The sequence below is a fragment of the Pongo abelii genome, chromosome 7 (genome assembly GCF_028885655.2).
Source record: "Pongo abelii isolate AG06213 chromosome 7, NHGRI_mPonAbe1-v2.0_pri, whole genome shotgun sequence".
Taxonomy (NCBI): domain Eukaryota; kingdom Metazoa; phylum Chordata; class Mammalia; order Primates; family Hominidae; genus Pongo; species Pongo abelii.
In genome coordinates this window covers 115,001,266-115,025,686 of record NC_071992.2, presented here as the reverse complement: position 1 = coordinate 115,025,686, position 24,421 = coordinate 115,001,266, and the positions used below count along the sequence as shown (strand labels likewise).

At 35.2% G+C, this 24,421-nt stretch overlaps 1 protein-coding gene across 17 annotated transcripts in view; it reads right to left on the bottom strand.

The window, feature by feature from the left end:
* The window catches only part of VPS13B (vacuolar protein sorting 13 homolog B), a 916,166-nt gene that overhangs the window by 811,337 nt on the left and 80,408 nt on the right, over positions 1-24,421 (bottom strand). For all 17 annotated transcript variants that reach the window (XR_008509424.2, XM_054519206.2, XM_054519208.2 and 14 more), the window contains 3 exons: positions 18,312-18,432; positions 11,619-11,786; positions 3,423-3,604 (listed from right to left, as the gene is read on the bottom strand). Coding sequence is in view for 16 of the 17 variants with exons in the window: in XM_054519206.2 (XP_054375181.2) it covers positions 3,423-3,604; positions 11,619-11,786; positions 18,312-18,432 (471 nt within the window). In the remaining variant the exon portion in view is untranslated. The remainder of the gene's footprint in view (positions 1-3,422; positions 3,605-11,618; positions 11,787-18,311; positions 18,433-24,421) is intronic.

The following is a 24,421-nucleotide window of genomic DNA, read 5'->3' as shown; positions in this document are numbered from 1 at the left end:
CATATTTCAAATATGAGCACAAGCTTTTAAAAACTGACCTAATAATCATACACTGAATAAACAATGAAGAGGTAAGAAAACGGGGAATGAGTGTGGGAGGTGAGCAGGAAAGGAGTATGCATGTCTGCTAAGGTTTCCTTAATTTGAAATTTCTCTGTCACATTCTTTTAAATCTTGTATTGCACCAATAGCACTGGTAATAAGCAGTCAGCAAAACCAATAACAAAGAATCTGTCATAAGTATCTTTTTAAAAACTCCTTAAAATGAGTAAGATTAATACTCAGTAGAAAAATGGATAAAGAACCTGAACTGATAATACAAATAACAAATGACCAGTGAATGTGTTTTCAAAAATCTAACTTCACTAATAAACAGCAATTAAATTACATATCATTTGTTGTTCAACAAGTTGGCAATTTTTTAAATATGATCATATTTAAGGATAACAAGAGTATGACATAGGCACTCCCCTTAATGTTCATGGGAGTATAACCTGGTTAAATCTTTCTGGAAACAATGTGGCAATACAGATTATAGGTCTTAAAAAAAAAAGACATTTGCAATTATACAAATCTTTCCTAAGGAATTGCTCAGGAAATGTGGTCAAAGATCTACGCACAGAATTTCACTGCTCTGAGAAACTGCAAAGTAAATTTCTAAAAACAGGAGAAATGTTAAATAAATTACGTACCCACAGGATCTGTATCTCATAAACATCATAATCACCAGAACATACGTATCTCACACAAAAAATTGAAAATTATAAAAAGCCAACCCAACATACAAATACATTCAAAATAAACATACGTGAAAGATTTGAAAAGAAATAGAGGGGCCAGGCGCGGTGACTCACGCCTGTAATCCCAGCACTTTGGGAGGCTGAGCCAGGTGGATCATGAGGTCAGGAGTTTGAGACCAGCCCAGCCAAAAGGGTAAAACCCTGTCTCTACTAAAAATACAAAAATTAGCCAGGTCTGGTGGCTGGCGCCTGTAATCCCAGCTACTCGGGAAGCTGAGGCAGGAGAATCGCTTGAACCCAGGAGGCAGAGGTTGCAGTGAGCCGAGATCATGCCATTGCACTCCAGCCTGGTCAACAAGAGCAAGACTCCATCTCAAAAAAAAAAGAAGAAAAGAAATATAGTATCTGGAACATTTTGAGAAACCTCTGTGAGGTAATTAATGAGGTCGACAATATCTATTTAATACATATTCCCTAGGACTAGGACTCGGAAGGATGATGGGTCTAACCCAAAATGGCAAATCTTAACATTACAATAGTATTAACAAAAAACTCAGGCAGGCATGGTGGCTCATGCCAGGAATCCCAGCACTTTGGGAGGCCTAGACAAGAGAATTACTTGAAGCTAGGAGGTTCAAGATCAGCCTGGGCTGCACAGTGAGACTCCGTCTCTACAAAAAAAACAATTTAAAATGAGCCAGGGATGGAGACATGCGCCTGTAGTCCTAGCTACTAGAAAACCTGAGGCAGAAGAATCGCTTGAGCCCAGGAGTTCAAGGTTATATACAGTGAAGTATGATTGTGCCACTGCACTCCAGCCTGGGTGACAGGGAGCCTCGAAGGTAAAGAAAGAAGGAGAGAGAAAAAAAGAGAGAGAGCGGAGGGGAGGGGAGGGAAAGAGAGGGGAGGGAAAGGGTGGGGAGAGGGAGAAGAGGGGAGAAAAAAGAAAGAGAGAAAAGAAAAGAAGAAAGAAGTAAAACCTCAAAAATTGATTTCAGTTGAGTATAACACATTGATATCACATATTTGTCAACTATTATAAAGTTTATTTATGTTAAGGGACTTGTTCAGTGAAATGTCATGACTAATCAGTTTTGACAACACAAACTTACTTATATGCCAACACTAAATTTTTCCTCATCTATTTTTACTTTCCTCTAATATAACCACATCCTAGAACAGACCATTACATTTGCACTAATGATCAAAAAGAGTATTTTATATAGTAAGCTTGCATATATCCATTACTTGCTTTCAATGTATCTTGAATTTACCTTCACATTCCCCAACTTTACTAGAAAACCCAAGGCTATAGAAACTAAGCGTATTTCCCTGAGACAGAGCCATCAATATTACTGAGTTAATTCTTTTCCATGTTTATCTTTGCCAAAGAAGCTAATTCAAATATAGAAGGAAAAAGTAACAGAATATAAACAAACCAATATGCATTATACACCGTGTGGAAAAAAGTAAAACACAGGTGACTGAGCACTACCAAGAAAAAAAATGTAGATTTTACATATTAAGTACAGTAAGGCTACGTAAAATAGAAAATACTATATTCTTAATAAAATACAAGGTAACAAAAACAAAACTAATTTTTATACAGCCATACTCAAACAGGAACAGTAGTTAATACCAGTGTTCAGACACCTAAGTCCAGCCCTTCCATCACAGAACTTTGACAGTCAGAGGCAAGTAGTTCAACAATAAACATTTACTCCACATTAAAACCTAGTTAATGGGATCAGAAGTCACTGAATTCTTTTTCCAAGATACAATGATAGGCAGACAAACAATGTTCAGAAAACTGTTAAATAAGACAACAATATTTATGCTTAGATACTAACCAAATACATTGAAAACATACACTACATTGGAGAGAAAATTTTCACATGTATCAAAAGACATGTCCTGTTCTCACTTAGAAGTGGAAGCTAAATCTTGGGTATACATGGACATAAAGATGGGAACAACAGACAGTGTGGACTCTAAAAGGAGGAAAGGAGGGAGAGGGAAAAAGGGCTGAAAAACTTCCTTTTGGGTCCTATGTTCACTATCTGGGTGATGGTATCAGTGGGAGTCCAAACCTAAGCATCACACAATATACTCTTGTAACAAATCCCTTAATCTTAAATAAAAATGCAAATAAAAAATAAAAAGACATGTCCTGAATAACTCCCTAAGATTTTAATTACATTTTAAAAATCATAAATCAAAAGCTAAAACTTCTTGAACCAATAAACTAAAATATTAGGTTAGTATATCAAGCTTTACAAAGTCACCTAGTAAAGAGAAGAAAAAGTATAGACAGCAGATCATGCTGAACAGATTGTAAGAACTGAAATACACAATACTGATATGCAGTCCACTGTGGGTATAAATATACCTTTTAATATTATTTCCTCTATCTACTTGAAGAGAGAAACACTAATAAACAGTTGGAAAAACTAAAAAAAAAAAATTACAGAAAAAAGTTGTCTCTAAACTCTAGAATACTTTATACAGAAATGTATAAATACAACATAAAAATCATAAACATAAATAAAATTTTTATAAAAACAAATGGCATACATATTTACAAGGTTAATTTCTTCATTTGTTAATAATGATTAGCATCCACAAGAGTCAATAAACAAAATAAAGACATGCAACTTAACTGCAAAAAAAAGAGATACCTACTTTAATAACAGATGGCATCTTGGAATTTAGGTTATCATATGTAAAATGAAGACGAGTTCTGAAGGAACATTTGTACAATAAAGGATCCTGGTAAAATTCTATTTTACCACTGGCATTCCGTTTATCAAGACAAACTGTACAGTCAGAAAAATTGATAACCTTTCTCAGCACCAAATCAGTTGCTAAAAAGAAAAGAAAACATTTTAAGTAAAAAGGAAAATTAGCAGGGGAAAGGCAACTATTATTTATTAGTATAAATAGTAATAAAATTAATAATAATAGAAAATAAGATTCATGGAGCATTTAATACATAATGCCAGACCATATGCAATGAACTTTTCATTTTATTATACAATTTAAATCTTCCAACAACTTTATGAAATAGGCACAATTCTCCCCATTTTATATATGAAGAATCAGCGACCTAATTAGTTTGCCCCCAATCTGCATGGCACATTAACTACAAATTTTTTTAATTATGAAAAATTTCACTACAGTTCTCTTACACAATGAGATAACAATAAAATTCTTAAGAATCCATATTAAAGATAATTTTTTGAAGAAGTCATTCATGTAACATTCATTTTATATTAAAAAAACTCACTGCTACTCTAAACTTGCACTATCCAATATGGTAGCCACCAGCCATATGTGGCTATTTAAATTAATTAAAATTATATAAAAATAAAAATTAAGGTCCTTGGTTGCACTAGCTATATTTCAAGTGCTCAACAGCCACACATGGCTAGTGGCTACCATATTGGAAAAAGAAGATATAAAACACTTGTATTATCACAGAAAGGTCTAGTGGACAACACCACATTAACTAATAAACAAATCACCAATAACAGTCTAGAGTATATTTTCAAAGGAATAAAAATAAAACAATTGATGGTAAAGTATAAAAGTATGAAATGAAGCCTTTAGCAAATCAATATTTCTTATTTCTTAACTGATAAGCAATTCCTAGGTAAATATCAGGCCCAAATCTACTTGCCCAGTGATTTTAAGTTAGCCATGGGAATTTAAAAAACAATAAAATGTGTTTTAGTTCAGGTTATAACACTATTTCTGAGTATATCGTGGCAACTTCTAATTAATTCAACATAAGTTTTTAAAAAGTAGAAATTAAAGAAGATGTGTCTGAACAGTATTATTTGCAGATAAATTTCAAAGTTGTCTGTTAGTTGAAAAAGATATATGACTACCATATTTCAAATTTACATATTATATGAATAATGATTTAGTTACTAATATTATATATGTACACAAATTAAGAAATTACAATAGTAGGACTAGAAATGAGAAAAAAAAAAGATATCCTGTAGATGTTTCCTTCTCTCTCTTTATGATAACAATTATCATTTTCTGAGTATTTGCTATTACTCAGATACTACACTAAGTCTTTTACATCTCTTATCTGACAATATTTACACGGTCCTGTTAAAAAATGTGAAAACTGAGGCACAGTGGTAATAGTTTGTCTATTGTTATACAGTTTATAAAGATCAGAGCTGTAATTCAAACTCTGGCAACCTTACTGCAGAGTGCATGTTCTTATCTACTGTGCTATAAGAATGTAAGCTATTCAGGCCAGGCATGGTGGTTCATGCCTATAATCCCAGCACTTTGGGAGGCCAAGGCGGATTGCTTGAGACCAGGAGTTCAAAACCAGCCTGGGCAAAGTGGTGAAACACCATCTCTACTACAAATACAACAATTAGCTGGGTGTGGTGGCAAATGCAGAAAATCACAGCTACTCAGGAGACTGAGGCACAAGAATGGCTTGAACCCAGGGATGGGGCTTGCAGTGAGCCAAGATCACACCACTGCACTCCAGCCTGAACAACAGAGTAAGACTCTCTCTTAAAAAAAAAAAAAAAGAAAAGAAAAAGTGAAGTATTCATATTTCAAGGATACCCTAGACCCCAGACAATTATTATTCAGTGAAAGAGGACATTACTGTTTTAAAAGCGTTTTTTTCTTAAACACAAAATATGACAGCAACTATATTTCAAAAACTTAGAAAATGAATTCTAGTTTCTGGTACTTACTTTAGAAATGTGCTACAATTTAATCAGTAAAATATTATTCATCACTGAAATTAGGGCTCTACAACTATATACGCCAATATATAGAAATATTAAAAGCGTAGTATTGATTGAAAACAGCAAACCCAAAATACAACAAATAAGAATACTATTTTTAAAAAGAGGGTAGGAAGCTTATTCAAAGAAATAGAGAAAACTTCCAAAACCTGGAGAAAGCAATCAAAGAAAAGCCTTTGGATTCACTGTCAAATTCTATCAAACATTTAAAGAACTAATACCAATATTCACAAACTGTTCCAAAAAATTGAAGTGGAGGGAATTCTTCCAAAATCATTTCCACACTATCCAAAGCAATCTACGAAATCAATGCAATACCTATCAAAATACCAATGACATTTTTTCACAGACATAAGAAAAAGCAATCCTAAAATTTTTATGGAACCACAAAGACCCTAAATACTCAAAGCAACCCCAAGCAAAAAGAACACAGCTGGAGGCATCATACTCCCTGACTTTAAAATATACTAAAAGCAATAATAACCAAAACAGCATGGTACTGGCATAAAAAAAGACACATAGCCCAATGGAATAAAATCAAAAACCCAGAAATAAATCCATGCATTTACAGCCAACTGATTTTCTATATAGGGGCCAACAGAACACACTGAGGAAAAGAACAGTCTCTTCAATAAATGGTGCTGGGAAAACTGGATATCTATATGCAGAAGAACAAACCTAGACCCTTATCTCTCACTATTTACAAAAATCAACTCGAGATAGATTAAAGACTTAAATGTAAGACCTGACATTGCTCTAGGCAAAGAATTTATGACTAAGACCTCAAAAGCATAGGCAACATGCTTTTGAATATATATCTTTCTACCATAAAGACACGCGCATGTGTATGTTCATTGCAGCACTATACACAGTAGCAAAGACATGGAATCAACCTAGATGCCCAACAACAGTGAACTAGATAAAGAAAATACAAGACATATACACCATCGAATACTACATAGCCATAAAAAAGGATGAAATCATGTCCTTTGCAGCAGTATGGATAGAGCTGGAAGGCATTATCCTAAGCAAATTATGCAGGAACAGAAAATCAAACACTGCATGTTCTCAATTATAAGTGGGAGCTAAGCACTGAGTATACATGGACACAAAGAAGGGAACAATAAATACCAAGGCCTACTTGAGGGTGGAGGGTGGGAGGAAGGTAAGAATCAATAGACTAACCATTAGGTACTATGCTCATTACTTGAGTGACAAATGCATGCAACATGCAATTTACCCAAGTAACAGACTTGCACATGTACCCCCTCAACCTAAAATACAACTTTGAAAGGAATAAAAAGAAATATTAATTCTCACAGATAGTATGGATGGTAATAAATTGATTTAACCATTTTAGAGAACAATTCAGCAATATAAAACATAACTGAATGTTTATATACTCAGTTATTCTTTTCCTAATCATAATTTACAGAATTCAAACATGTAACGAGGAAACATAAAAAAGGATGTACATTCCAGCATTATGGGCAATGTCAATATTTTAGAACAACTTGAATGTCAACCACATGGGAGATGATAGGATTCTGCCTCTAATAGTAGAAAAGATTAGATATTCTGAAGACCTTTATACTGAAATAAAAGTCTTGGAAATTATAAAAAAAAAATACGTAAGGGGAAGGAATGAGTTAAAGGAGAAGGAATAGATGGCCCAATTATTTTATTTTTTAATCCATTATGGCAAGTATTTAGTGCAATCTGATTTGGTGTTAATTGAACATCTTATGTTTATTGGTCTTTGGGGTATACTCTTTTTTACGTGTTTGTTCAAGTCTCTTGTCCATTTTTCTATTGAGTTGTCTATTTTTTTCTTATTGATTTATAGAAGTTATATATTGTGGATATAAGTATGTTGTGAGTTTTAAGCATCAAGAATATACACTTCCATCTGTGGCTTGCCTTTTTACCCTTATAAAGATATTACAATTCTTATTTTAACTGCAATATTTTAATACAGCCTCATGCATTACTTGTTAGTAAAAAAAGTGGCATTACTACTATGAAAAAACTATTTGTCAGTATCTCTGAAGCTTAACATAGGCCTACACTATGACCCAGTAATTTCACTCCTAGGCATATACCCAACAGAAATGTATGTATATGTCCACCAAAGGACATGTATGAAAATGTTCGCTATAGCATTATTCGTTATAGCCAAAACTGGACATAATTAAATCTATATCAATGGTACACTGAGCAAAAAAATGTTTTATTCACAACACGGACCAGACCTGCAAACTCGCCATCCCACATATATCCATGAAAGACCAGTGCAGGCAGAACCCCAACCCTTGCTCACCTGATTGTGCAGGGAGAGGGAATAGATATATACACACAGAAATGAACTATTGTTACAAACAAAAACCTGAATAAATTTCACTTACATAATATTGAGCAAAATAATCTAGGCCAAAAATACATATGGTTCCATTCATATAAAAATTTAACAAGAGTCAAAACCCTACTATGGTGTCAGATGTCAGTAAAGTGGTTGCTCTGGGGAAAGAAGGGGCAGTAGTAAGTGAGTATATGTATAACAAGCACTTCTGGGTGCTGATATTGTTCAATCTCTTGAGCTTGGTGGTGTTTACAAGAGTATGTTCATTTTGTGGTATGTCGTTTAGTTATGTGGGTTTTTTGTTTGTTTGTTTTGGGGTTGTTTTTTTTTTTTTTTTTTGAGGTAGAGTCTCACTCTATCACCAAGGCTAGAGTGCAGTGGCACATTCTCAGCTCACTGCAGCCTCCATTTCCCGGGTTCAAGCAATTCTCCTGCCTCGGCCTCCCAAGTAGCTAGGATTACAGGCACCTGCCACCATGCCCAGCTAATTTTTTTTGTATTTTTAGTAGAGATGGTGTTTCACCATGTCGGTCAGGCTGGTCTCAAACTCCTGACCTCAGGTGATCCGTCCGCCTCAGCCTCCCAAAATGCTGGGATTACAGGCGTGAGCCACTACACCCGGCCAGCTATGTGTTTTTGCTTAATGCTCTTTCTTTCTTGCATGTTATGCTTCAATTAAAAAAAAATTATTTAAAAAAACTAATAAAAGGGAAAATAATAGTTTCTTCCTCAGAGAGTTAAAGGGTTAAACAAGATAATTAATATAAAATATGTAACACTAGCCCTGGTACTAAATAAACAGAAGATACTATTTTCACTGTCTTTATCACCACCATCATCATGAGCTTTCATATGGTATATTTGCTTCTGAAGAGTACATTGGCAAGTTAGAAGCAGTCATTTTATAAATGACTCATCCAAGTTTGCACTATAAATTAGCAGTGGAGAGAAGATTCCAACTAAGATCTTCCAACTCCTGATCCAGAATTCTAATTCACCATAAATAATTTCCCAAAGTAAAACTGGCATTGCTTCTATACTAAATTAAATTTCTATACTATACTAAATTGCTTCTATACTAAAATTAAATTTCTGGGTGGGCACAGTGGCTCATGCCTGTAATCCCAGCATTTTAGGAGGCTGAAGCAGGCAGATCACTTGAGGTCAGGAATTCAAGACCAGACTGGCCAACATGGTGAAACCCCGTCTGTACCAAAAATATAAAAATTAGCCAGGCATGTTGGCAGGGGCCTAGAGTCCCAGCTACTTGGGAGGCTGAGGCAGGAGAATCGCTTGAACCCAGGAGGCAGAAGTTGCAGTGAGCCAAGATTGCATCACTGCACTTCAGCCTGGGTGACAGAGCGAGACTCTGTCTCAAAAAAATTAATTAATTAATTAATTAAAATAAAATGTCTTCACCAAAAATGTCAACTCATTAATACAATCCTACATTGTCCAGTTCTATTCGTTTTCTATTTTCCATAGCTGCTTCTTCCAGCCTTTTAATCAAATATTTCTTTCCACAGAAGATGCAAAGGAGGCATTAACGATATATAAGAAATGATGCTTGGGCCTTACCTACACTCTTATTTATGCTCATAACAAAGTTGTAAAATCAGAACTACTCTCCTTTTGTTAAATGTGAAGACTAAAGCTTAGAAAATACATAATAATAAAACTCTATTCCAGTTCTGCTAATTCCTAGTTGTATGCCTTAATCAGGCAAGTTAAATACTCTTGAGGCTCAATTTCATTTTGCTTTAACCCTTTAACTGGGATTTATGATGAATAAATGAATATATGACTAAATATTAAAAAGAGATAAAAAGAGGCTTCAGGATAACCAAGAAATTCCAGGCCTCCCATGGTGGCTCACACCTGTAATCCCAACACTTTGGGAGGCCAAGGCGGGTGGATCGCTTGAGCCGAGGAGTTTGAGACCAGCCTGGGCAACAGGGCAAAACCCCATCTCTACAAAAAAATACAAAAATTAGCCAGGCATGATAGTGCACACCTGTGGTCCCAGCTACTTGGGAGGCTAAGAACCTGCACATTGTGCACATGTACCCTAAAACTTAAAGTATAATAAAAAAAATAAAAAAAATAAAAAAAGATGGGAGGATCACCCGAGCCCAGGAAGTCAAGGCTGCAGTGAGCCAAGATAGCACCACTGCACTCCAGCCTGGGCAACAGAATGAGACCCCTTCTCAAAAAGGAAACGGGGAAGAGGGAAGGGGGCAGGGGAGAAGCAAGGAAAGGGAAGGGAGGATGAAAGGGAGAGGGGAGGGGGGACGGTGGGGAGAGGGGAGGAAAAGAAGAAAGAAATTCCAAATGTGCTTTGGAACACACAAGCCTAAAACATAAATCAATCAGATATACTGCCTTGCCTTCACCAAGCTTTGTAAATGCAACATGATGCCTTTCACCTTTCAAAAACATAAACAATTCAAACTAAATATCATTTAACTTTTATTGCTACAACCCATGGTACTATAAAATATAGTCATGCACTGCATAACAATACCTAAGTCAACAACAGACCATATATCTATGATGGCTGTCCCATAAGATTATAATACTATATTTTTACTATACCTTTTCTGTTTTTAGATACACAAATACCACTGTGTTACAACTACCTACAATACTCAGCACAGTAACATGCTGTACAGGTTTGCAGCCTAGGAGCAATAATAGCCTATACCATATACCTGAGGTGTGTACTGGCTATACCATCTAGGTTTGTGTAAGTACACTCTATGATGTTTGCATAACAACAAAATCGCCTAAGATGCATTTCTCAGAATATGTCCCTGTTGTTAAGCAATGCATGACTGTATTATACATCACATTTGAAACAAGCATGTGGCAAGTAAGAAAGAATGAAAATTAAAAGTATTAAAAAACAAGTATAGGCCAGGCATGGTGGCTCATTCCTGTAATCTCAGCACTTTGGGGGGCCAAGGCAGGCAAATCGCTAGAGCTCAGGAGTTCAAGACCAACCTGGGCAATGTGGCAAAACCTTGTCTCTACAAAAAAACACAAAAATTTGGCCAGGCATGGTGGCTTACACCTGTAATCCCAGCACTTTGGAAGGCCGAGGCAGGCGGATCACAAGGTCAAAAGATGGAGACCATCCTAGCTAACATGGTGAAACCCCATCTCTACTAAAAATACAAAAAATTAGCCAGGCATGATGGCAGGCGCCTGTAGTCCCAGCTACTCGGGAGGCTGAGGCAGGAGAATGGTATGAACCCGGGGAGGCGGAACTTGCAGTGAGCCGAGATTGCACCACTGCACTCCAGCCTGGGTGACAGAGCAAGACTCCATCTCAAAAAAAAAAAAAAAGAATAGCCAGGCGTAGCAGCACGTGCCTGTAGTCCCAGCTACTCAAGAGTCTGAGGTGAGAGGATTGTTTGAGCCCGGGAGGCAGAGGCTGCAGTGAGCTGAGATCACACCACTGCACTCCAGCCTGGGCAACAGAGCCAGACCCTGTCTCAAAAACAAACAAACGAACAAAAACCACAAATATAGATTTCTGAATTTGGAGTGTCTACTAACCTCCTGTAATTATATGCAACATTTTGTATATGTGCATTTTTTTCCCACACTGGAGGATGAAGATTTGATAACATTTACCAGCAACTCGGTTGGCCCAAAGAAGGGTTAAGAGTTAAGGTAATTGTTTCAATTATGGAAAAATATACAGTATTCTTGATATTTACTCACCAGAAATATCCATGAATGCACGATCCCATAATTCACCTACTGTATAACATTCTGCAGAAGTGATGTTGACAGAAAGAACGATATCGTCTTCAACATATTTTAGTATGAGATTATTTATCACAATGTTTACATTATTTACAACTCGTCTAATCAGACTCTGCACATAACCTATAAAATAGAAAAAAAGAATTTAATTAGCCACAAATCTCTCAGTAAATAATTATTTCTTAAAATGTTATTGAAATTAATGTATGAGAAAAGTGGGTATTATTTAGCATATTTCCCAAAGAGAAACTAAAGTTCAGATAGGTTAAAAGGCTTGCCAAAGTGACACAGGTAATAAGTAGCAGATCGACCCCAACAAATGTCATTATCAAGAAGTTCTATAGTGAAGTATTCACATACTAAGAGAAACCACAAAGACCATATATATTTTTGATAACATAATACTAGATCCCATACAATGATTATCCTATTCTACAAGTACTTTGTTTGATTTTTGCTTATTGTATTATATAAACATTTTCCAAAATGAAGCAATGTTACTATATGCTGATTATACAGTATATTAGAAGATGGTCTTCTTTAAGCTTAAGCTTCTTTTTAAACCAGCTACTTTCATCTCTTCCCAGTTTAGCCATAAAAATATTTAAAAGTTATGCCTGGGATAGAAGAAACATGACCATCATAATGGATTCAACTCTATTCACTTACTAATAGTTAATGTTAAAATAGAGTAGAGAGGAAAACATGAATGAAGAAGAAAATGTAGACGGGAAGAGTTGAAATATTTTTTAAATACTACCATGAAGAAGACAGAAAAATGAAAAAACAAAAGTATGGAAGGAAGGAGAATGTATAAAAGTAGAATAAGAACACAGGGAAATAAGAAACAGAAACAGAAATACGGGTTAACTCAAAACACTAAAAGTAATTAATGAACATTCTATTTCTCCATGGCTTGCTTAGAATCTCCAAAATTTTTCTTTTAATTTCATGCTACTGAGGAATACTCCATAATCTCACTTATGTTTCTCACGTAAGTGTGTACATGGATACATTATTGAGTAATTTAGTTAAAAATATAAATAACACTTTATAAAAAGCATTTTAAAAGCCAGGAGAAAAAAAAATTAATCTTTTCCACTGTAAAAAGCTAACTAAAAGGTAATGCATTTCCGCTATTAAAGAAAACTATTTAAAAGGTAATTAAAATTTTAGCTATTTCATGAAATAACCATATGCTTGTATTCTTTAACCTAGAATTTTACTGGACAAAACAGAATCAACTTCTGTCAGCATCTGACATTGTTAACACCTACACTAAAGCCTGCTGGGAGAAAGCTTACTTAAATCTATTCAACCATAACATGTTTGCAAAACCCAACTCCTTCATTCATTCCCAATGATGCAAATAGGAAAGAAATGTAATACAACTTAGATTCGAGGTTTTCTCCTATGTAGAAACTATTAGCAGCTTTTAGAGTGCCAATTATTGCATGCTATAAAATTAACATTCAAAATATTAATACATTTAAAGTAACAATTACTCTTTCATGAGTAGATGCTAAAATAATTCTTAATAAACGAGACCTCCAAAAGAAATTCTAAGTATCAACATTTTAACCTTAGAATGTACATAACCCCATATTATTACTACTCAATGCAGATTTTAAAAATAAAAATAGGGCCAAGAGCGGTGGCTCACGCCTGTAATCCCAGCACTTTGGGAGGCCGAGGCAGGCGGATCACGAGGTCAAAAGACCATCCTGGCTGACACGGTGAAACCCCGTCTCTACTAAAAATACAAAAAAATTAGCCGGGCGTGGTGGTGGACGCCTGTAGTCCCAGCTACTCAGGAGGCTGAGGCAGGAGAATGGTGTGAATCCGGGAGGCGGAGCTTGCAGTGAGCCAAGATCGTGCCACTGCACTCCAGCCTGGGCGACAGAGCAAGACTCCATCTCAAAAATAAATAAATAAAAATAAAAATGTTTCCAAGAAGTCAAGTGAGCATGACTAATATTGGTTTCCCTATTTCTCAAAAACCTGTCATGAACAGGGAACTCTTTTTTTTTTTTTTTTGAGACAAGTCTCTCTCTATTGCCCAGGCTAGAGTACAATGGCATGATCTCAGCTCACGACAACCTCCGCCTCCCAGGTTCAAGTGATACTCCTGCCTCAGCCTCCTGAGTAGCTAGGATTACAGGCACGTGCCACCACGCCAGGCTAATTTTTGTATTTTTTTAGTAGAGATGGGGTTTCACCATGTTGGCCAGGCTGGTCTCGAACTCCTGACCTTGTGATCCACCCTCCTTGGCCTCCCAAAGTACTGGGATTACAGGCATAAGCCACCATGCCTGGCCAATACAGTATTCTTAAAAACCACATAAGCATTCATGAGTTTTTATTATCTTTAAAACAGTATCAAAAATAGCACAGAAGTATAATGCAAAGTAATAGAAACAAAACACAATATGTATTTTAACTGATAGAACACTACTGATGGATTGTTCATCTTTTTAAAAATATTTTCTGGCTGGGCATGGTGGCTCACACCTATAATCCCAGCACTCTGGGAGGCCTAAACAGGCAGATCATTTGAGCTCAGGGGTTCGAGATCAGCCTGGGCAACATGGTAGAACCCCATCTCTACAAAAATACAAAAGTTAACTGGGTGTCGTGGCATGTGCCTTTAGTCCCAGCTACTCAGGAGGCTAAGGCAAGAGAATCGCTTGAGCACCAGAGGCGGAGGTTGCAATGAGCCAAAGTTGCACCATCACACTCCAGCCTGGGTGACAGGAGTGAAACCCTGTCTCAAAATATATATATATATTTTTTTCTTTCCATTTTGTATTATAAAACTGAAGTACAAATTAAGATGAATAAGCCAGTTCACCAAAGTAAAAGAATCAAATATCAAAAGAACTACTTCTGTAGAAGACTATCGCTGTTTCCTTATTAAAAATGCAATGTCAAAATAAGTAACAGAAACTTATCAGTGAAATAAATGACAAACCATCTCTATAATCCCTCACAGTAACTTAGTTCTAAGCAAAGTACAAGATAGTGTCAAGTAGATCTTATAGCTCTCATCACTCCATACTTAGAGACTCCCTGGGAGTACATTTGTTCATCATCCGGGTCTACTCAACAAGCATCTGAAAATAGAAAGTCACACTAAGGATGAGAACCTACAGGATGTAATATTAGATGGCTCTAAAACAGCCTGCTACTAGTCAACCTTTCTGCAGAAATTCTTATTATCTACCTCTCCCCATACCTCATATAACCCCTTCTTCCAAACATACATCTATATCCACAGGCCCAGATGAAAACACTAATTTTCACTAACTTTACTCATGTTCTTCCTCCTTTTTACAACACTTTTTGTCCATTCGCACTTCTTGTTCAGGTGCAGTATAATTTTCCTCCGCCTTATATTGTCTTCTCCAATGTCCTCCATCCTACATCTCAACATTAAAGAGAAATGTCTCTACCACTTTTCTTGGGCTTATGTTACTATTAGTCATTTTTTTATGTATATGTATGCTTATCTTCTCTGATAAACTGTGATGTCCTAGAGAAAAAAGATTGTATCTTATTTATTTCTCTGAGAGTCTTAAACGGCATGTATCAAAAAATTTTGGTTACAAACAGACACCATCTGCAATTGATTCATCTTGATGTGGTCACTGGGAAGCCAAGTTGTTCATAATCAGAAATTCCATGGTTGATGACTTGGTTACAGTACATAAAAACATCGTAGTCAAGTTTTTGGTGTAAAATTTATTTGAGTGTTATGTAGAATCAGACAGGAAATTTATGCTCAAATGGTTAAAGGGAAAATAAGTTCTTTAGAATGTTCTTGTCTTTTATGAAATGCTGAAATTATTTCAAAATAAAAACTTTGTTAAAAGGGCAAGAATAAAAAATCTTTATTGTCAATGTTATAGACAGGCCCAATAAAATATGAATTAAAAACATTTATCAGATTTAATAACTAGATAATAATTTTGGGCAATTACTGTAGGAGCTAAAAAAACCGATGTGAGTTGGTGATACTATATTATTTAAGATGGTCACAGAAGTTCTAGACAATGAAATAAAGGGAAAAAAGAGAAATTAGTGTATAAGTATTGCAAAGAAGGGAAAAAAGTCATTTCACAAAGATGACGGTACTTTCTATATAGAAACTCCAAAAGAAGCGACTAAAAAATACTGAATACTGGTCAGCTAACAAAATATAAAAATTAGCTTTCCTAACAAAAAAGTGATAAAAAGAAAATGGTAAAAATGGAAATCCCAATTAGCAATAAAATATATGATAGCATTTTCCACCTATAAAAGTTTTAAGAGATGTTTTTTAATAATAAAAAACAGCATTACACTAAAAATATGATTGGAATAAAGTATTGTTACAAACTTTTCACAGAGTAATTTAGCCATTTTATGCCAAAAACCTTAAAAGTGCTCACAAGTTTTGACTCTATATATTGGAAAGGATTTTTCCTAAAGAAATAAACAGAGGTGTATGCAAAGACTTACCTACATATGTTTGCTAAAGCATTTTACAAAACTAAAAATAACAAATAACCTAAATATCAAACCAAAAAAAAGGACTGGTTAAATAAACTGTAGAAGAGTTATACAACAGGATTGTATGCCATTGATTGAAATAACAATGTAAAAAATGTGAATGGCCTGGAAATATGTTTTTGGCATAACAGTAAATGAAAAATTTAGGTTATAAAAAATTGTTTGTGTGTGCATATGTGTGAGTGTGTGTGTGTAAAGGAAGAAAAGACTCTCTAAAAGGTTGTACACCACAATGTTAACCAGTTTCAGTTCTGGGTAAGATAAAGTAAGCACTCCACCCTGTCTTTCCCAGTGACTGCAGCCATAAAACCTGGAGAGAACGTATGGAGCAGCTACTTTAGGGCTCTTAAAAAGTAAATAGTAGGCATGAGATGGAAAACAGGAACAGAAAACAGAGTGAACAAAGAAAAACAACAAATGAAATGGCAGAAGTAAATACAACCACATCAATAATTATAATCTAATTTAATCACATTGTGGTCAGAAAGATACATGATAGTGATGCTTTGAAATTTCTCAAGACTTCCTTTTCAACCAAGTCTTTGTTAATATCTGTAGATACTCAATGTGTGCATCAAAAGAAATGTATACTGTCTTATGTGCCTAGTGCAGAGTTTACATGTATCTACTAAAACAAAATTTTGATATCCAGTGAACTAATCTGGAGATTTTTTTTTCCTGCTTGATTTATGACATTTCAAAGTCACATTGTTAGGTCCATACAAAGTCAATGTGTATCTTCTGGAGAACTATATCTTTTATTATAATTTAGTATCTTTATTACCTATCTCCGCTAATGTTTTTTGTCTTTAGTTTTCTTATTTTTGCCTCATTTTTATACCAAAGATACAGATTTATTTTTGGCTACTATTTGTCTCTTATATTATCTCCCATACTTTCATTTTTGATCTGTCTTGCCTCTGTTTCATGTGTGTGTTCAGAAGCCACTCACACCTGGACATGACAACTCCCTCCTTTCAGTGCCCAAAAGATATTACTTGTGGTTCATTAGAGCTCATCTTCTTTTGGCTTTGTACTGTGATTGATAGTTTAAAAGGCTCCTATCCTAAACAGTTAATTCTTTGAGGGCAAAAATAGCCCTCGATGAGCTGCTCTAGTATATTATTCAAATAGTGATACACATTTAGGGAAATAAACAGCCTGTCTCCACTAAACAATAATGTGAAATTCAGTCAAATTAAAATAAAATAAAGGCTCTCTAATGATCACGTTTTCTGTAATAAAATATAAACATCAGCTATCTTGAAGGTTATTAACAAAATAATAGTTTGAAGCATAATCCATTTAAGAATGGATTGATACATTAATAAGAAAGAACACCTGTATGGCAGAGAAGCTAGTTATCCATCAATAATTTGTGCTCCCACTTCAGGAATGTGGAATTGCTACTGAGATTTAACTTCTAATTCATAAGTAATATCCCTGCAAATAGTTTTCCTCAATGAAATTTGATCAGAGGAATATGCATCACTTCCAGCCTGGGGATATTAAGAAGCAGATAGGTCTTCTCCAGACTCTTTCCTCTTGAAAAGGCTGAAAGCAGCAGAATACAAAGTCTGGCCTAAAAGATACCAGAGTCTCAAGATAAAAGTAGCTTGGGCTTGGTACAGTTGTTTACACCCGTAATCCCAGGACCCAATTTGTTCTGAAGTCATGCAGCAAGTACATATGCACATATAGCTTAAAAGTTTTATGATACTAAAAATATATATTCTACAAAGGACTAAAACAATGATCAATTTTTTTTTTTTTTGAGACAGAGTATCACTCTGTCACCCAGGCTGGAATGCAGTGGCATGATCTTGGCTCACTGTAACCCCCGTCTCCCGGGTTCAAGTGATTCTCCTGCCTCAGCCTCCTGAGTAGCTGAGATTACAGGTGCACACCACCACATCCGGCTAATTTTTGTATTTTTAGTAGAGACATGGCTTCACCATGTTGGCCAGGCTGGTCTCGAACTCCTGACCTCAAGTGATCCACTCGCCTCAGCCTCCCAAAGTGCTGGGATTACAGGCATGAGCCACCATGCCCGGCCAAAAATTGAAATTTGGTTTTATCGATCCCATTAGAAGTTACCTGGTGGTAAGTCAGGATCTGTAGGAGCAGCCTGCTGAATTCTCCGCGGTTTGATTGATGATTTTGTGTTCTCAGCAGTACTACGGTTGGTAGAATTAGAACCACAGCTTTCATGGTCATCCTATTTTTATTTTAAAGAAAGAAAAAGAAAACCATCGATCATATTCAAGAATTAAGAAAAATTTTTTTTAATATATGCAGTTTATGGTAGCTACAGGAGATAAGATCAACATAATTTTATTTTTTAGCTCTAAAAACTACATAACCAATTTTCATAATTTGCATTCTCAAACAGCATTCAAAAAATATTAATAACTAGTAGTTGAAAACTATAAATTTTTCTTTCTTTAGCTGATATCAAAACAAACTACTTGACAATCTCCAAAGAATTCTTATTTATGGCTCTAGCAAAAGAAAAAATTACTTAATGAAAGCCTTTAAACAACATCCATCTCTACGTAAGTGCAAAATAAATAAAAAGGTTCTTAATTTTTCCCCTATTTGTTGTTTATATGTTAAAACACTATTTTCAATCCAAGCTGTCTTGGTCATCTTTAATGATTAATCTTAATAATCCTTATAATCCTCTCCTAAACAATGTATACTAAACAATGTATACTAAATTATCATTCATGTTAGGTATAAGTTTTAATTGGGTTTCAATATGAGTAACAGAAACAAATAAATTATACATATTTTTGAAATTTATCCCTGTATTTATAACTGAGTACTTTTTTCCTGTCCTGACTCAACATTTATATAATACTCTTACATGCCAAATTGCTGGATTTACAAGGATAAATTATATATATTTATCTTTGTATCCTGTCCTTAGGGACTTCAGAATCTATCAAACACATGTATAACTAATTCTACAAGAGCAATACTTTTTGTGTGTTTTTAAGTAATAAGGAGCATAAAAAGAGTCATTCTGTTTGGAAGAACTAGAAAGATCAGGCCATTCAAAATCAAATGTAGAAATGTTTTAGGTTTAGACTAGGGCTAAATGAGGGGTGGTGGGAGGAACCATAAGCAAAAGCAAAACAGTATCAACGTATGTAGCACGTACAAAGAATGATGATTAGTCAAATAAGGCCACAGTATACAGTGTCTAAGATGGAAGAAGTTAAAGGCACAGACCTTTCAATAAAAATGGGGTAATGTTAACAACCACAGAGATATTCTCAGTCCTCATTCTAGTTGACCTGTTTCAGGATTTGGTAATTAGAAGGAGGCTGCCACTAACCTATTAGAAAGGTGATTTAGCAGTTCCCACAGAGAGGGAGAAGTGGGAGCAGTAAATGAGTAGCTCAGAGTGAATCAGAAATTACCATGGAGTCAATAAAAATAAATTGCTCTTTCACGAAGATAGGCATTACAAAGAGAGAAAATAGGTAGAGCAGTAACATGAGGGAAAATCATCTGGCAACTACCTTCTTATTCCTTTTTTAAGGATAAAAGAATACATTTTTGCTTGAAGTAAAGATGCACATGTGGAGTGAGAGATCAAAGATACCAACACAAAGCGTAGCTGAGAGTGCACTGAGCACCATGAATTCATTAATCAATAATAACACTATTTTATAATATTTACAAGAATGGCATTAAATTTAGTTTTTCTACTTTATATATTTGAAGGGAAAATTTCAAGAGCATATAAAAGAATAATCATCGCTAGTTTACCAAACTAACAGGGTACTAGAGGCAAATAAGAATGATAATAAGACCTCTTTAAGAAAATTTTTATTCACTATCACAGTAAGAGAAATATACAATAAAAGGTGTTTTACAAAATAGCATGGCTTCAGATGGTAGTGATACATTAGAAAAAAATTTGTTTGAAACTTCATACAAGCAAAAAGACTTGCAACCATAAACAACACTGAAAATTTTCTCATGAACTTATGTTCATTTTAAGTTAATGAAAAACAAACATCACAGGTTTCATTCCACAAAATAACTTCACTACTCAATATTCATAAAGACATCTTCTGTTATTTGGGGGATGTTACAGTCTTAAATACTAAAAGACTACTACTGTGAATAAAGCCTTACTGTAATTACTTTTAGTTCAACTTAAATCCTTAAAAATGTCCATAGTCATACACTTCTGCACAACATTAACATTAAAAGCACATTATTAATTTTTGAAACATATGGTTGTCTCAGAAGCCCAGAAGTAAAACATGTTCATTAAACAGATGTGAAAAAGTTCCAAGTGAACTGCCAAAACTAGCATAATTATGAAAATATTTAACACTGAAACCATCTGAAATCACATACTGTATATAGATTATGGTGATGTCATAATAAACATTCCAGCCAAAATGCACTAAAACTACTGCAGTCCAATAAATCTGGCATATGTGAGATGACAAACATTTTAAAGCAAAAGAAAGAACAAGTTATTTTTACTCTATTTTTTAAAAATTATTAGCAGCAAAATGGGATTAAATGAAAACGATGAGTGTTCAAATTTTTGTTAAAAAAACAGTGAGTAAAGCTTCCCTGCAAACTACATGTATTTATTATTCAAAAGAAAAACAAATTAAATAACTTTATTTGCCTAAATAAATTTATTTTAAAAACTTGAAATTTGGTGTGCTTAAAAAATGGGCATTAATCATGGTACTCATAGGAATATATACTATAAACCAAACATTACCAAACATGTAAACACTTCTTTCTTAATTATGGTTAGGAAACTTTGACAATGTACATACTATAATTAGAAATTAATCCTTTCAATGATTTGAACTTGTTTTCATTTCAATTACATTTTAGTTGTATCAAATAAAAGTGAGTTTCCCTTCAAATCGTGCCCCAATCAAATTAAATAAATAAAAATAAAGCAAAATAAGAATAATTATAATATTTACTATTAAGACTGAAATTACTTCCATTAGTTTTGAATTCATCATCTGCTTTTAACCAGTAGGCATCACTGTGGACTATTATACAGTTATCATTCATTGAAAGCCCTTAATTACTAATAAAAGAAACTCTGTTCTCAAAAATACCAGCTAAAATATTTTAAGATAATCTTTAACACCAAACACATTACAGTTATATCTTATTTAGGTTGCAATTTTCCAAAATGTCTGGTAAGTATATTTCATGGCCAAAGAATGTTTTCTCTTGGGGACCACATAGCTATTTCTGAAAATACTGCCATTTGCTCCTCATGAAACAAGCAAGAATGTCATTTCCTTACAAACGTTCCTAACAGAGGAAAAATGTGTGGCAAACACTGCATGTAAACAGATCCATTACTTTCATACTGACAGATCATGAGTTCATGTTGCACACTTTTCTCCCTGTCCCTCATAGGGCTAGTCAACTGAAACTAGAAAACCATCAACTCCCAAATTCACAATAGTGTGAATAAAATTTAGAATAAAACTGAAAACAAGTGACTAAATCATTCAAGTCCTTTTCTAAAATTACAGAGCAAGAGGTTAAGATGCAGGAAAGAGCTGAAGAAGGAGAAAGTGAACAGTGAAACTAAGAGGTGATGTACTTTATGCTCTTCAACCCTGTGGCACCAAACTTCGCAAGCAGAAAAGAACTAAGACTCACCTGTCAGCTCTGGTCACCAAAGGGGCTTAGAAATGAACTGCTACAAGGCTCTTAGGAACATTCACCTCTATCCTCTCCAGTAGCAAGTACAAGGACAACTGCCAGATGCAATAAAGAATCTCTGAGAGTAACACTGCACACTTCAAAGTCAGAAAGCTAAATAAAGTCATTTACTCAGAGGTACACTTGGAGAGCACAAGAGAGAGCCAGGGAAAACACATTCACTAACTTTCATGGTAAAAATAGAAATCTGACTCAACTCTACCTTAAGAGCAATATTTAAAACCTTAACTTTAGTCATAAAAAATATATATATCAAGCATGCTTAAATAAAGAGGAATGTATAGCACCAATCTCTTCACATATCAACTTTAGTCCACAAGGGAGGCTGTTTCCATCTTCTATCAAGGGTGGCAAAAAGGGGTTATGACAGGCTGGAAAAAGGAAAAAGAAATGACCCTCCCTTGTATTCTTTTCATTTGATCATCTCAAAGATATAACTAACCTTAATGACCAAAAGCTGAACATTCATTGGGCCACATTTTAATAATAAAGGAGATCACCGTATTCACTATGAACACTTCTATGTGCTTTTCTAATCTCTTCTCTTCTAATCTCTGAGACCCATGCTACTCAGTAAAAGGACCAGAGTCATTTTCCCAGATGACTCAACCATTAGCCATCTCTCCTCTGCCTTCTTTTCACCCACATAGCCCCCCGACCCATGATATTGCCCCAGCCACAGAATGATCAAACTATTAAACTACGCCAGAATATATACCAGAGAAATAGCAAAACATGTTATGAAAAATTTGTTCTTTATTGCTACCTATGACATTCCTTTCCTTCATATTGGTGGGTGTGTATCAGATTGCCACCTCCCTCTCCCACTTTTTCTAAACCACAGAATTGAAACTGTGAGATCCACTCTAAGATTTAGAAGGTGAAATAGGCAGAAATTCAGGGAGGAAGAAAAAAAAAAGTAAATACAGAACTACTCTGCTCTAAACCACATTCTACCATCTAATTTTTACCAGAATTCACTGGGGGGAACTGGGTTATTGAACAGATTAATTTAACTGCACTTTGTTTTCTTGTATATAACTTCCCTCAGCAAAAGATGTCTGAGCAAAGAAAAGTATGTGTTAGGCCCCTTCAGGAAAAAAAAAAAAAAAAAAAAAGCAGTAAAATAGATGATACCTTTATCTAAGTATTTTACCTATTTACTCAAATAACAAAACCTATGTATACATTAAGAAGTTAGTAATTTAAGAGTTAATCAGGCCAGGCATGGTGGCTCACACCTATAATCCCAGCACTTTGGGAAGCAGGTGGATTGCCTGAGGTCGGGAGTTCGAGACCAGTGTGGCCAACATGGTGTAACCCTGTCCCTTCTAAAACTTCAAAAAAATTAGCTGGGCATGGTGCTTTGCACATGTAATCCCAGCTACTCGTGAGGCTGAGGCAGGGGAATCACTTGAACCAGGGAAGTAGAGGTTGCAGTGAGCCAAGATCGCGCCACTGCACTCCTGCCTGGGTGACAGAGAGAGACTCCGTCTCAAAAAAAAAAAAAAAAAAAAAAAAAAGAGTTAATGATTATATATGTCACAAAGAAATAGCAGTTCCCTTTACTGAGCACATACACATACCAGGCAGCAAGTATTTCAAGGATAAGAAAAGTAGAGCTTCTCTTAAGAAAAGTGGAGAGTAGGCATAAACTAAAAATAAAATCCTTAGCCCCCAAAACTATCTGAATGGACCCCTCTGCTCAAGCCATAGGCATTCCAAACTTAACCTGAAAAACTACTTCAGGCTATGATGGGAGTGGGAGGTCAGACATGCCTCATTATACCCGCCTCTCCTTGAAATTCAGGCACAACTGACCAGTATTAACATTAAAACAAAAATCTTAAGACTTTTTGTAGCAATAAGACACCAAATTCCACCCTAACTCTAATATTGCATCACACGACAGATCACAGGCCCTGAAAGAAATCAAAGTATAACCCTTATAGATACTTTGAAATGGCCCTATAAAGCTGTCTCTTGTGGGGAAAATCTATATTCTGGAGAGAATCCCTTTCCCTTTCCCGGTCTTTTCTCTGATACAGGAGAGAATTAACTAAGAGTCTGGCACCTTTTTAAGTGTGATTAAGAAACATTTATAATCTATTCTTTCTGAAGCCTGCTACCTGGAAACTTCATCTGCATAATAAGAACTTTGTTCTCCACAATGCCTTATCTGAACTCAGACACTCCCTTCTATGGATTCCAGGTCTTTAGATAAATTCTTTCAACCAACTGCAAATCTTTGATTCCACCTATTACTTGGAAGCCCCTTCCTCCCCACATTGTCCTGCTTTTCCAGACCAAACCAATGTACATTTGATATATATTGATTGATGTCTTATATCTCCATAAAATGCACAAAACCAAGGTGTAGCCTGACCACCTTGGGCACATGTCATCAGGACGTCCTGAGGCCTGTCCTTAACCTTGGCAAAATAAACTTCTAAATTGAGACTTGTCTC